The 15,649-nt window shown below is 44.4% G+C and overlaps 1 protein-coding gene across 5 annotated transcripts in view; it reads right to left on the bottom strand.

The window, feature by feature from the left end:
- The window catches only part of SULF1 (sulfatase 1), a 146,664-nt gene that overhangs the window by 22,484 nt on the left and 108,531 nt on the right, over positions 1-15,649 (bottom strand). For all 5 annotated transcript variants that reach the window (XM_015566246.1, XM_006767312.2, XM_015566249.1 and 2 more), the window contains 3 exons: positions 15,132-15,261; positions 3,092-3,320; positions 529-781 (listed from right to left, as the gene is read on the bottom strand). In XM_015566246.1, the coding sequence (XP_015421732.1) occupies positions 529-781; positions 3,092-3,320; positions 15,132-15,261 (612 nt within the window). The remainder of the gene's footprint in view (positions 1-528; positions 782-3,091; positions 3,321-15,131; positions 15,262-15,649) is intronic.

The following is a 15,649-nucleotide window of genomic DNA, read 5'->3' as shown; positions in this document are numbered from 1 at the left end:
GCCCCCTCCCCAGTCTCAGCGACTCCCAAGGCCCTGGCCCTTCAGGATCCGGACAGGTGAGGTGTTCCTGCGTCTCACGTCCATTCCCAGCCTACGCCATCTCTCTGGGAGCTTCTCCCTTGATCTGTGCCTCATTTCTGAGTCCATGACTGCATCTACTCTGAGCCACAGTGACCACCAGCATGAGGAGCCCCTAACCAGTCTGGGTGATGGTTTCCCACCGTTTTCTAGATGCCCACAAAGGTGGCTGCTGACCGCAGCACTCCACGCCTGCTAAGTCAAGATGTGACAGAATCACTCTGGCTCAATTCCCAGCTGACCAGCCTCGATGTGAAACGGAACCCAAAGCACACCCCCACGTCTACTATTGTTTGGGCTGCTTGTTGTTTCCTTAACCCACACTGTTATGTGGGAGGTCCCCGGACATCATCTGGCTGAATGACATTACTCTTCTTACAGGGACCAAATGGTGGTAGTAGGCGGGGATGACTTTGAACTCAACCCTTTGAACACACGAAGCCTTCCTACTTGTGGGTCACTCGGACGGTGGTGGGCAGGCCCACAGCATTGCCACTGGTGGCCAGCATGGCGTCCCCGTTGCCACCGTTGGCAGCTTGGCGACCTCCTGGCCCCTTGTGGCCTTCGTCATGACGCTTGGCAATGCTTCTCGGCTGCAACACTTGCAGCTCCTCTTCTTCCAGGTTTATGTCGTAGACTTCGCCTTCAAATTCCACGGACAAGGACCGTGTCTGCCGAGTGTGGACAAACCTGGGCTTGTACTCTGGAAATGAGGGAAGATACGTTAAGACGGTGTCCAGACGTACCTTAGGAGAGAAGAAAATGATCACGTGGCTCGATGAGCATTTTGGAAAGGGGCATCCAGTACACAGAGGGACACCATGGTGGTGTGATGGCCACTGTGCATCTCTGGCCTCGGGCCCTTCCTCACCACTGAGGGGGTAGGTCTGAGTGATGGCTAAGACCCTTCCCACTACGGGCAGGCTCTGAACTTCTACAGTGAATTTCCAACATAAACTGCGAAGGCAGTGTGAATAAAACTATAGCCCCCATCATGGTATTAATAATTTTTTGAGCTTTTGCTATGTATTATTCATCTCTAATCTTAAAAGACAGGTATTAGGATAAATCTTTACATTAAAAAATATCAGATTACCCAAACAGGCTGATGAATTTGGTGTCCTTATGTTATGGGCGAGAGAACTGGAGCTTTGAATGTTAGGTACATTTTGCAAGGTGATACAGCCAGTAGGTTCAGATTCTACGCAATTCAGCTTCTAAAAACCAAAGAGTCTTCCTACTACACTGAGATGCTCTTGCAAAAAGGCAAATGCTCTAGACTCCTGCTATTGACACAAATAACAGAGGATTACCCTAAGGAAAATTGAATTCGGCACATGCTTCCATCAGCGAACTGACTCTTAATACCCGTCAGATGGCGGGTCATGCCAGGGGAGGCCAGCCTGTTCTCTGGTCACGGGAGACCACTGTCGAGGCTCAGTGTGCTGGAGAAGAGCTTTAATGTGCAAACGTTGGTCCCTGCTTACCAGATGCGCTTTGTCTGTGTGGGGCTTGCTCACAGGGCCTCCCCTTCCTAGGACAGGAAAGAGGGGAACCTACTGGCTGCGGAATCAGGATCATCTCTCTGTAGAATCCTGCTCTGAGGGCAGTTTCCAGATGAAGAAACACCCCCTGCTTTCAAATACCTAAGATTCCACGCAGCTTGAAAGAGTGCCCCAGACTTCCTTAGTTGCTCAGTGTTGAAAAACCAATGCTCGGGAGCCACATCCAACTTCCTGGGAGAGAAAACGCTGCCTCTACTTCTCAGCTGAACGTGATAATCAGTTTCAGTTAAGGGAGCGTCTCAGGGGTCCTTATCCCTGTGGGTTTTACATTTGCTGTCTTCATAGAAATTACTAAGCCTAGCATTTTCTCTCAGGGAGGAAAGAAAATCTCCCAAATTAATGGTTCTTAGACTTCTGGGTTATGCACTCCTTTGAGAATTTGTTGGAAGTTATGAGCATCCCGAAAAATGTGCATGTACAGATAGAATATACTTAAAATTTTGGATATTAGGGGGCTCCTGGTCCCCTAAAGTCCACCTGTGGAGCCGAGGATATAAAATCCAGCTTTAAGGGCTTCCACTGTTCTACTAAATGATTTGGTTTCCTAATTTCAGACACAGAATTGAATTTCTACATATCTTGGTTATTTCCAAACCAATATAGAAAGGAATGACCACAGAAACGAGTCACTGTTCATATAACACCACTAGATGGCACTAGACTCCCACTCTTTTATGGAAGGTAGGAGACCAAGTTTTCATTTCTATATACTCGCAAAGACCATCTCATAGTTACCTGATAAGACTTTTTATAAATAAAATACTAGGCAATGATTTTCACACTTCAACTAGTTTGACTCTGCCAGTCAAAAAGTAGAATTAAAAAAAGAAATATTGCCCTAACCGGTTTGGCTCAGTGGATAGAGCGTCGGCCTGTGGACTGAAAGGTCCCAGGTTTGATTCCAGTCAGGGGGTGTGCAGGAGGCAGCTGATCGATGTTTCTAACTCTCGATCCCTCTCCCTTCCTCTCTGTAAAAAATCAATAAAATATATTTAAAAAAAGGGAAATATTGTCCTAAAACAGATATACCTTTAAAAATAGTATTTATGCTTCATGCTTCTCCTGTTAAAGGCTCAAGCACTGAAACTTTGGATTTTTCTTTCTTTCTTTTTTTTTTTTAAAGCAACTTAAGGCAGAAAACATCAGGACATTAGCATTAAGGTAAAATAAAACTTACCTGAACTACATACACACCCTCGGCCCCTTGATGGTTTTCGGGCCTGTGTGTTGTGTCTGCTGCTGTTACTGAATACATGTGTGTTCTATGCTTAAGTGAGTGTTTACACAGCAAAAACTCAAATTATCTTAGCTTTGGTATTTTAAGCAGAACGATTATTGGCCCTGGGCCCTAAAACTATGCGTTGTCAGTATGGAAAAGGGAGCCAGTGCGGCCTTTGGTCTCTGGAGTGTCAGCGTAGCGGCTGCCGGAGATGGCCGGCCGGGCTTACTTGGCGCGCCCTGGCTCCTCAGGAACTGCCGCTGGCCCTTCCTCTGGCCGCGGCCGGCGCGGTAGGCGGCCTCCCCGCAGTGGCACTCCTTGTCCTTGTCCTTGTCCTTGTCCTGGAAGCCGCGGGGGTAGAGGTTGCGCGTGCTCTGCCGGGCGGCGAGCAGGTCCCCGGCTCCTTTGCACTTGTGGATCCGGAGCTTGCCCGCCGTGTCCTCGATGCACTGCCACTTCTGCAAAAGCCACGGGTGTTTTTCATTACGCACGCGCTTCGGGGTGCAGCCGCGCGGGCCGCCCCCGCGGCGAGCTGCTAAGTGGCTCCCAGGCCTCGCTCACTGCAGCAAAGGCAGATGACAACCAAATCCCTGGAAATCAGAGCTACCTCGGTGACACCGGAGCCAAACATGGACACATAAACCCTGACCAGCCAGACTAAACAGAGCCTCGAAGGAAACGCGGGGAAAGCCCTCCATCCAGCAAGCACCGGGCACAGCTGCCAGGGCTGCTTTCCCCAGGCCCCTCTCTCCTTCTCTGGAAAAACAAACGTGGCTGCTTTGTTCTCGGCCCCTGAATTCCCAACGGGAGCCGGAGAAGAGTGGCACACGAGGAAGACAGAGATGAGTTGAACCGGAGTCCATCCCGGGGGCGAGCCAACTTTCACGCAGGCAGACACGCAGGCAGACACGTGAGGTTCCCTGGGGCCCGCCTTTCTTATTCATCCTGCCCCAGATGCGGCACACCTGGCAGGGCAGAGCGAGCTGCTCTTAAAGAGACATCGGCCACCTACCCAAGAGACGCGGGGGGAGCAGGCCCTGGGTTTTCTAGTTTGAGGTTTTGAGCAAGACTGGTGCATAGGAAATATAGTCAATAACATTGTAACAACTACCAGTATGTCCGGCGCCGCCGGGTGGGTACTGGAAGTATTGGGGTATATGATTGTGTAATCACTATGCTGTACACCTGAAACTAATACAAGACAATATTGAATGTAAACTGTAATGAAAGGAAACTTAAGAAAATCTACCCAGCAGCTTTCAAAAGAAAGAAAGAACTGTAGCAGATGCTGCCGATTTAATTTTGGAGAAATATGACACAGGGGTGGGTCTCAGTGTCCCCCAAACCCCCGTTTCTTGAGAATCAATCTGGCTGAAATAATAGTGCTTCCCCTGAGAGTCATTTCATAGGACCTTCCATATCTGAAAGACCTAATTACCCTCCTCTGACTTTTTATGTCCCCCCTTCTCCCTCCCTAAAATGTTAATTGGGGAAGCAGAAAGAATACTGACTTTAACTTTAAGTTGACCACGGTTGTTACAAATGCTATCTGGTAGTGTTATCAAACTTTTGTCTTTTTCCTCTTCCATCTATGAGTATCACCTGTGTGTAATTGTACCCAGACTTTTCTTTAAATCAGTCGTTCTCAACTTTGGCTGCACATTAGAATTACCTGGGAATCTTTTTTTAAATCCTGATTTCTGGGCCTCATCCTCTGGAAATTCTGTTTCTTTGTTATGGGGTGGGGCCACAACATTAGTAACAAAGAAACAATTTCTGGAGGATGAGGCCCAGAAATCAGGATTTTAAAAAGATTCCCAGGTGATTCTAATGTGCAGCCAAGGTTGAGAACCACTGCTTTAAATGGACACATTTCTAAACTGTCTAACATGGCCAAAGCCATGATAATTGTAAAATTATGTGTTTCTTGTGCCAGTTGGTTATTTTCACACATATAGGAAAGCAAATACAACATTATTAAATAAAAGACGTTCTTTCATGCACCCCATAAAATATCTCAGGTGGCCCCTTGTACCTGTACCGTACTTTGGGTAACTTTTCGACTTCAGAAGGCAAGGTAAAGTTTGGCCAGCAGACACATGACACTCACTCGTGTATAAAATGGTATGAACCATTCACAAGCCAGAACGGTTTGTTTTCTCTTACTGGAGTCATCTGCCTTCAGTGAGGGTTGAACTCTCTCAGCTGCCTTTGCGTTTCTACGATATTGTTCCCAAATCCCAGCTACAGAGGACTGGCTCTGTGATTTTGCCTGAGCCCCCATACACTCCATGGTGCTATTGAATTTGATTGCTTCAAGCCACATCATTCGGGCCACATCAGGTCACCACCTTCCTCTGTGGCTTGGACAGAAAGCCTGGGACGTTCAACATCTCCATTCAGAGAGGCAGGAGCTCAAAAGACAAGGCAACTCACCACCTGTTTTACAAAGCCATGAAAAGGCTACGTCAGCAAGAACAGTCTACAGGTGAACTAAATAGAGATGATCTAACCGAAAACAAAGACAAAAACCCCCCAAATGTGAAGTCAGTTTGACTAGGCACACTGAGTTATGTCGGGTCAGTGGTTCTCACACTTGGCTCTACAGTGGGATGTTCAAAAGCTTCCCTGGTGATTTTAAGGAGTCCCTGGCCTTTAGATTCACAGCATCTGGTTCCAAGGAGGAGGGCAGAAAGGATCTCTTTAGGTGTAAGTAGCTCAGATGCATGAGTATTTGAGAGGGGTACGTATTCTTGGGTGTGGGTGTTTGAAATGTGTCTAGAAATGCAGAGTGCCGCCAGTTGAACAGGTGAACGCTGCCAGCTCATCTCTGCTGGCAAAACTAAGAGTAACCCGTTCTCACTCTCTCTCCACAGTTAGTTGATGAGTGACAGAGCTGAGTCTTCCCCCGCTCTTAGCTGAAAACTGCGTGTGCCCTTCCACAGTTCTGCCGTCTCAGGTGGAGACCAGTGCTGCCCAGGCCTGGCTTTGCAGCCCTCCCAGATACGCCCAGTTAGTTTGAGGAGGTGCCGTGAAACATTCTCGGAAACTCAGATACAACTCCATTAAGAAGTAATTAGGCCCTGGCTGGTGTGGCTCAGTTGGTTGGATGTCGTCGCCTGCATCGAGGGATTGTTGGTTTGATTCCTGGTCAGGGCACATGCCTGGGTTTCAGCCTCCATCCTTGGAAGGGGGTTTAGGGGAGGCAGCTGATCTGTTTCGCTCATCTCTGTTTCACTCTCACATTGATGCTTCTCTCTATCTCTCTCTCTCCCCTCCTCTCCCTTTCTCTCTCTCGAAAAGTCAATGAAAAATATCTTTAAAAAATAATTATATGCCAAGTAGAATTCTTGCTGGTGAAAAATGTCATAAAAATAGACGTTTTTTATAGCTCCATAAAGTTTGGGAATCAATGGTGCTTGAGTGCCTGTCTATATCTGTCTTAAATCCAAATGGTTTAGAACGTATCCGTCCACCTGGGTAATCTCTACCTCAGTTTAAAACCTGAGCGTTGACTGCTGCATGTCTATAGAAGCAGTAAGTGGTCAGGGGACTCGCAATCCAAGCCAAGCAGAAACTTACCAAGTGCTCTCCTTTCTACCAGACAGAAAAATGTGGCTAAGTTGATTTTTTAAAATACATTTTTATTGATTTCAGAGAGGAAGTGAGAGGGAGAGACAAATAGAAACATCATTGATGGGAGAGAATCATTGATTGGCTTCCTCTTGTATACCCCACACTTGGGGATTGAGCCCACAACCCAGGCATGTGTCCCAACCGGGAATCAAACCATGACCTCCTGGTTCATAGATCGACGCTCAATAAGCCACGCTGTCAGGGCATGGCTGACTTGATTCTTGAAAAATGATGGCCTATGTTTTTTGTGGTTCCAATTTATATCAACTTTAGTACAAATACTAATTTTAAAACACACAACTATGGTGAAGACCCTCCTTTTAAATAATCACGATACATTAAAAAAAAACTCTGCCTTTTTTTTTGGCCTGGAAGAGCTGAGAGTACAAGTAGATGCCTGTAGAACACAAAAGCGTAGGCAGAATCTTTAGTGACTTAGCCCATTTGGAATACAACCTGCATTTTCTGTTAGCCAAATTCCTGCTAACTTCTTATGGGATAGAGATGAAAGAAACAGCTGTTTCCTCCCTGAAGAGCTGAATTTAAACACACCTGAGGTCTGGCACTGTCCTTGGCATTGATAAGGTTTATGCAAAATCAAACATACATACATACATGCATGTATATGTATAAACATGCACACCCACATATACCCACATACACCACATACACACAAATACCCACCCACATTCTTGTATAGAATAAGAGCCTTGGACTAATCTGCCAATTACTTTTCATACCATGTACCCTTTGAAAAAATCTTAGACCTCATTAGATAATTAGCTAAAGCAAGCATGTCAAACTCGTGGCCCGAGGGCCCCATGCCTCATTTATTTGCCTCATGTTAACGCCTTTGAGTTTGACATGCTTGAGCTAAAGGCTTTGAAAATCTTAGTGGCAAGCTTACTAGGAATTGTAATGAAATGTAATTGCCACAGTCATTTCAGTGTTCGATATCATGACAATTTTTATGGCTGAGCAATAAAACCTTGAAATAGCTAAAGGGGTCATCTTAGTGCGTTTATCGAGGGAGGCGAAGAAGGATTTTTTTAAAAGAATTGCTCTGAAACTCATGCCGCATGCCATTCAGATGGTGAAAATAATGAGCCGATTTTGCATTGCAGAAGTTTCAGAAATCAGATGGAGGCAGGAACTCAAGTGAGGCTAATGGGACTTAGAGATAGCCTCAGAAAAGGCCTTTGTTAAACAGTGCCCTGGTAGAAAGTTAGATGTCACAGGGTCTCACTGTTATCTACGCCCTTGAAGTTTATCAGTAAATCAGTTCATTTCCAAATCCGCTGGTCTCCAGCTTCCCTGACCACTCACTCTGTCTGCAAATTCTTTTCCTGCTCCGAGGGACGAGACTGCCCGAACTCTCCTCCTTCCTCTCCAGCTTGGCCACTTAGCACGCATTCATATGTCTGTGGGTAAGGGGCTAGATTAAACGATTTAAACAACGTCTTCCATTATTACTACTTTATTTTAGCCTTTCCAACTACACTCAACTTGGGAAGGAATCTCTCCGGTTAGTAATTATGTCTTAGCATTTTTGATTGGTTACGTCTACCTGTAGGTAAATAACACCTGAGGAAGAGGAGAAGGCTGGCTATACGGATTCCTGGGTGCAGCCGCTTGGTGGAATCAAACCTAACGAGAAATATGTCAAATGCCTTTCAAATAATTCCATTTAATACCACCAGCAGCACCACCATTATCTGTAGCTGTGAACTCTTCACTTGATGCCAGGTACTGGTCTAGGGCATGTTATGCAAGTTTATTCACTCAACCTTCACAACAACCCACTGTGCTGCCATAATTCACTTACTGGAGTAGGACTAGCACCCATTGTAGTAGTGACCATGATCTATATTCTGCCCAGGACTTGGGAATGGCATTTTACAACCATATGGATGTGGCTTCGTGGAAAAAATCTGGACTTTCAAGCTAGAAAAGACTGGGTTTGACTACCAGCTTTATCACATTGCTCTGTGGCCTTGAGCAAGTCTGCTAGACAGTCTAAGCTTTTGCAGGGTCACGAGCATTAGCCATGACCTAGAAGGAGAACTCAGCACAGGGTAGGTAGTCAACACAGGAGCTGCTATTATTCTCATCGCCATCACACATGCACACAGTTACACTGTTTATTACTCAAAGAATGTGACCCAATGTAAACTTGGCAAGAGGTAGCCATTTTTAATGGAGATAAGTATTAGGTTAGGGATCTGAAGACCTCAATTTTAATTTTCTTTAGCTGCTACTTTATGGCCTTGAGCAAATTGCAGAATTTCTTTGTTCTTCCAGATTCCACATCTTGCTCCCCCTGGCCTCAAGGATATGTCATGAGAATAAATTGTTGAGTGTTTTTGGAGATCCGAGGAAAAGATGGCCTATATCAGTAATGGGGAACCTTTTGAGCTCGGCGTGTCAGCATTTAGAAAAACCTTAACTCTGGTCCGTGTCACCTATAGAAATTTTTTGATATTTGCAACCATAGTAAAACAAAGACTTATATTTTTGATATTTATTTTATATATTTAAATGCCACTTAACAAAGAAAAATCAGCCAAAAAAATGAGGTCGCGTGTCACCTCTGACACGCGTGTCATAGATTCACCATCACTGGCCTATATGAATATGGAGAAGTACCATTATAATTAATTGGCCCTTAAAGATGGTTATCCAGGCCCTGGCTGGATAGCTCAGTTGGTTAGAGCATCGTCCCAATATGATAAGGTTGCGGGTTCAATCCCCAGTTAGGGCACATACAGAATCATCGAGAATGCATCAATAAATAAATGGGACAAAAAATTTCCCTCTCTCCCTTCCTATATCTCTAAAAAATCAATGAAAAATGGTTACCCAATCCCTGGGTAAGCTAGTGTCTCTTGGGTGTAAACTGTGTATAACATAGTAATTATTATTTAGTGGGGAGACTAGGGCTTTAGACCACATGGATCTCAGTTTGAACTGATACTTGTCACCTTTCCAGCTGTGTGACTTTGATCACGTTACTTCCCTGAGTTTCAGTCTCTTCATGCTTTGAGTGGACATAATATCTATGTTACAGAATACTTCCAGGTGTAAATGTAAAATATTAGGTGATGGTTGAACTCTGATTATCTTTCTTTCCTGAGTGACCACGAGGTAATCATTTTTAATTGCATGTATTCCTCAGCTTGCTTAAGGCTGATCTATATTCTTATTTATACCACCTCATGCCCATTTTCATGAATAAGAAATAAAAATTTGGCTATAAGTTTTTCTGAGGTAAACTGCAATGAAAGCTGAATATTGCACACACGCACACACACACACACATTATTTCTCCATTGTTATAAGTCCTATTCTGTGAATTTGGCCATAATGCAGGTAAAATCATGTTTCTGAAATGTCACAACCATACAGCAATTTTCTGACGTCCTGGTTATCCCTCAGGCCAGTACAGACAGCATGGAAAGCAGCCACCTGCAGGTGGACATGCATTTTAGAACTTTTATCTCAACACTGGGGAACATAAGAAGACAATATAATCCTTGTGTTCAAAGTGATACTTAGCACAGGCCACTATCAAATTTCCCCCCACAACATGCAATAGAGTTACTCGTGACAAGGCGATTTTTCTCCTGTTTCTCTGAGATGGGGGGACAGGGATAGGGAGAGGAAAAGCGGAAAGGAAGGAGAAGCAGGAGATAGAGAGCGTTTCCTCCTCTATGTTTTCATCTGGATAAACATTTGTAAAAGTCAGTGTTGGACTGTTGGAAGAAGTATGGTCCTTGCAATTCAGGGAAAAGTAAAATCGGTGAATTGATCTTGGCCCATAATTGATAGGCAGCATTGGCTGAGTGCTTGCTGTGTTGCCAGGTACTTAGTATATTTAACAGGTCTAACCTTTGTAGCAGTGCTCTGAGACAGGTGCTATTACTATGCCCATTTTACAGATAAAGAAACTGAGGCAAAGTTAGATTAAGTAGCTTGCTTGTGTCACATACTCAAGAAAGTGGTGAAGCTAAGATGCAATTCTAAGGCACCTTGACCAGGACACCAACCACAAAGGAGAAAGGTTAGGGACAGAGTTTGAGGCATCAGGTGGGCCTCAGTCAAGGGGCTGGCATTTGGAAGGCAGAGGCGACCACTTACACTCAGATGAGAAAGCTACAGTTAAGCGACAGGAAGGGGGGAAACCTGAGCAATTGGGCTATGCTAGGGAGTCCTGGGAGATAAGATACTGCAGCAGAAATCAAACAGGGTGGGGCTGCAGGATAGAGTTTAGTGTCTGTCCTCACATTTGTCTCTGGCTTGTTGGGGACATCACTAAATATGGTTTGACGTTTAACCCTGCAGTTTGTATTCTGAAAAATGCACAGAAGCCAAAACATAGATTCTAAGCAGATGCACAGCTGTTCAGTGCAGGGTGAGGAGGGGAGGAGGCAGGGGTTAGAGGCTGAGCTGTCCACATGGGACTTGTCTGAACTCTGGGTGCAGACAAGAGTTCAGCCAGAGAATAGCACTGGGGCTCAGTCCTTCCTACCGGACCCTCTGGAATCAGGAGAACCCAGGCAATGTCTGGAAGCCTCGCTGTGATTTTAACCGACACTCAGGGAGTTCCTGGCCACAGGCCGTCAATTTCTGGCCAGCGAACAATCTAGCCAGATCTTGCTGGTAAATGTCTCTTTATCTTTGCTCTGCAGCTGATCACAGAAGGTCTGAGGGATGAGTTTCAGATGAGACCAGAAATCCTGGAACTAAACCAGTTTACACTCAACAAGCTGCCTTCTTATTTCCTTTGCTAGATGCTGGGATCCTCTTAGAATCTTACCAATCTGTGATTCTGTATGGATACACAGGTATAAAAGCGAACTACACTGCAAAGATGCTGGCACTCGACAACCCCACAAGGGGACATGGCATTTGCTGCATAAAAACAAAACAATTTTTCCTCTTAAGTGACAGAACATGTGTAAGATGTCCTCCAGAATTGGGTGCGTAGGGAACTGCTTTTTATGTAACTCCTATTTAAGAGTCAATATCTATACCTAGGGGGGGAAAAAAAAGGAAAACTATGCTGACCCCATATGAATGATCCTCAACCTTAGCTGCTCCTAGGAATCATGCAGGAGCTTGAAAAACAAAAACAAAACCAGAAACAACCACGCCGGATGCCTGGTCCCACCCGCAGAGGTTCTGATTTAATTTGTCTGGAGCAGGACTTGAATAGCAGCGTTTCCAACGTGTGGTCATGGTTGAGACCACCGTCTCGGGTGCTGGGCGTGGGTCCTACACCCATGCCTGCAGCCAGGCAAATGCCATTTAGAATTTCCAAGGGAACATCTACTTTCTTATGTTTTTGCATGTTGTGGGGAAGAAATGATCAAACATGCAATGAACAGGTACAGGTTCTGACTCTGGGTTTGTAGCTTAAGTCCTCTGGCTCTAAATTTCCTTCTTAAGAAAATGATATCATCCAACTAGAAGATTTCTACTCCCCTGCCACCTCTGGCATTCTCTTCTTCAGGGCCTGTGGTTCTTAACCCGATTGAAAAATACTACTGCTTTGTCCTCCCCTCTGAACGTTGTAATCTGATCGCTCTGGAGTGAGGCTGTGCATCAATATTTTCAAAAGCTCCCCAGGTGATTTTGATGTGCAGCCAGAATTGAGTATCACGGGTCCATGTTCTTTTTTTTTTGAGAGAGAGAGAGAGAGAGAGAGAGAGAGTCGATGTGTGTAGTATCTTTGTACATAGATGTGCTAGGGTGTAATTCCAGCTGAGAGGGTGCTGGGAATTCACACTCAGCCTCATATTAATTCAGGAACACAGAAGTAACACACACACACACACACACACACACACACACACACGGCCACGCTATCCTATCTAATCCCTGCTGATTGTTCTGTTCCCATAGTGGGGAAGAGATGCCAGAAGGGATGCCAAATGTCTGGGATTCCAGCCCATTTCCATTCCCTGCTGGCTTTCTAGGAATGAAGACAACAGGTAAGACAGCCTGGCATGACACCACCACCCGACATTCGCACACTGCCTTATGGTTCACCCAGCCTGTGCATATATGATATCACTTTATCCTCGTAAGATTGAGATTGATTTTCTTCATTTTAGACATAGAAATCCTGAGACTCAGGAGAAATTAAGCGTCTGGTCCAAGAACGCACCACTAGAAAGTAGTGGATGCCAATATTCTAACCCAAACCTGTGACTTCAATTCATCTCTTAAAAATGTACTTGACTTCATGCATCCACATTGGTCCTCCCACAGAATCCTTAGGAGACCTTGAGGGGTGGGAAGGGAACGGGCTGATAGTGCTGGTTTTTCCTCTGTACCCCATGGAGGGTCAATGTCAAGAGGACAGATTCCAAGCTAGTTAGTTCTAGCCAACTGTCGCCTTGATCCTGAACAACATAATCTCATTATTCTGAACCTTTTTCTTCCTTTTTTAAAAGTTAGTGATATTGAAACTAAAAAGATAATCTTCAAAGTAGCCAGAGAGAGCAAAAAGGGCAAAATACCATGATTCCGTAGAACACAACTAAGCTATGTCAGGTTTGCCCGACAGGTTCAATAGTCGCCTTGAGGAGGTTCAACTTTTTTGAAGTTCTCAGACTCTTAAAGAAATCACCTTCAGGGGCAAAGTCGAATTCCTTAGTCCATGACTTCAGGCTCTTTGAAAGAGATCACTGCTGAAGTCCTCATATATTCATGTGATAGAATCAAAATTCAGCTGCTTAGCACAGAAAGACAGCAGCAGAGGAAAATTCCAGGGAGCCAGATAGTGGAGCATTTCACAGGGGCAAAACAAGTCAAGAAAAATATGAAAGAGCAAACTGAAGTTGAGCACATGTGTGAAGAGTCTGGGCCAAAGTATCATAATAAATTTTATGCTCCGTTTGCCCTTTAGAGCATATATTCAAATTTCAGCACAAACTCTGTAGAGAGGTTTACAAAATTATGTACTGTAAGGTAGGCAGTGCAAAATGGTAATCATGCCAGTTGCTTACAGGCCTAAAATAGTCACAAGGTCACCCATTTGCATGAGAGATATTTCACACCAAACACTTCCAGCTACGGAACAGAAGTAAATTAGGCCATGGAGGCTGGCGCATGGAAATCCTGCTAGAGCTACAAAACAATTCTGAGGTTTTAGTCACAATAATACTTAGAGCTTCCATAAGAAGGATTAGAAGAGTTCAAATTAAAATATAATGAATAGGCCTAAGGTTCTCCACTAAACACTTGAAAATTAAGACTTACTAGAATACCGGGAAGGCCTGGTGTTACCCCTTCCTTCAACAGCGCTCCACCTCGCCCTGCTCTGTTTCAAAGGGATCCCTGTGCACAAAAGGCATGAGGAAATGCAGAGAGTGGGAGGATCAAGTTGTTTATTGTGAATGTCTTTTCAAGAAGCTGGATGCCATCTAAAAAGAGTGCAACAAACCAGGCCATTTTAATAATAACTAGGATCTTCATTTCATGCGTCTGATACCTTGAACTGGTGTTGGCTAATTGTGGGGATAGCTAGAGGTCAGGTAAGTTTTTTAATAAGAGGCTTAGAAGATTTAAACTTCGCTTCGCCTACTGGATGTAACTTACCCTGAATCAGACAACTCATTTGGATTCCACCTCTGCCACTCACCAGCTGCCCATTGGTAAAATGGCGATGACAATGCCTACCTCACTCTGCAGATGTGAGGATTAAAGTGAGCTAATGCAGAGAAAACCCCATGGACAGTGTCTCACATAAGAAAATGCTCAATAAATGTTATTTTTCTCTTTCCTCTGATTTTGGTCTAAGATGCAATGACTTTGGTCTAAGTAGGCAGAAATTCAGTTCCTCTCATTGTGACATAGCATTTCTCTGAGCTAGTAGAGATTTCAATCACAAGTGCTTCAAATGGTTTGTGTTTATATGTTTTCACTTTCCTTAAAAACAGGTCTGTGTTAATTCATCACCCTGCATTTCTTTAGTTCTTATTGATAACAGATGGTGTTATAGGTAGCCCTGAAATCTATACTAATATTTTTATTAATGAAATATTTGAGGTTGGAAATTTTGTGAGCAGAGGTAGAAACAATAAACCAACAGAATATGGTTCCTTTGTCACTCCCCAACCTTGGTCAAAGAGTTTCACCTCCTCTCTGAGTTAGATGATGTCTGACTTTATAAAGTCCAGGGTAGGAAGACTCCATCATGTCTCCTGGGGCTCAGCATCTGCCCATGAACTTGACTAAGTGGCTTTTCAACCCTCTCTTGATGACCAGTTAAGAAGAGTTCCAGGGAGGGTGCCTTATCCTCAGATGGAATGAGTCTCTGATCTTTCTAACGGGGCTACCATTCTCGTGTATCTGGTAACCTGAACGGGTTTTGGCTCAGTAGGTGGATATCTAGAACTCTCTCTGAGAGCACCATCTCCTGTAACTGAAGGAAGCCCAAGCAGTGATGAGGAGGCCCAGCTTGGAAGAGGTAGACAATTCTCAGTCAGGGGAGAGGTGTAACTGTGAGCCATCCATGACTGTTAGGAAAAATTGATTTATATCTAAATGCACATTATATGTTAAAAATACTTTAAATCAGAAATAGAGAAGCATAGGCATGGGGGTGAAGAAAGCTGTGTACTCGCCTGTCCCGGTTGTTCACAAGCTGTCTGGTACCTGGCCTGCTGGCACAGTTCTTTGACCCTCTCGTATTTGGGCAAGTGATTTGACTGTTGGATATTCTTGTTGGATTCTTCTTTCTTACGTAGAAATTTCCTTTGACAGAAATGGAAAAGCTTCTAAGTAAGAAGTGATTTGAGTTACCTTCCCTACCACCTGCCTGTTCTCTTTTTCTTCCCTGTCACATGACTCCACATTCCTCAAACAGCAAGAAATAGATGTTAAGGCTCTGACGGCAGGTGTTCAACATTTGATGGGTCCCTCGTGATGAGCTGGGTACTATGAAGATGAGAGGTCAGGTATTGATTTCTCCTCAAAGCTTTGGACCTATATTTAAGCTTCAGAGACTCAAAATTCTTTTTGTTGAAAAACAATGATAGGAATGCTTTCTCTCCATGTGTGTATGGAGAAAAACAAGGACACTGAGCATTATAAATCTAAAGGGGAAATCCAGAAGCAACTATGGAAATAATCACAATCTCCA

This window comes from Myotis davidii, unplaced genomic scaffold, assembly GCF_000327345.1.
Source record: "Myotis davidii unplaced genomic scaffold, ASM32734v1 scaffold200, whole genome shotgun sequence".
Classification (NCBI taxonomy): Eukaryota; Metazoa; Chordata; class Mammalia; order Chiroptera; family Vespertilionidae; genus Myotis; species Myotis davidii.
This window is presented reverse-complemented; position numbering and strand designations above follow the sequence as displayed.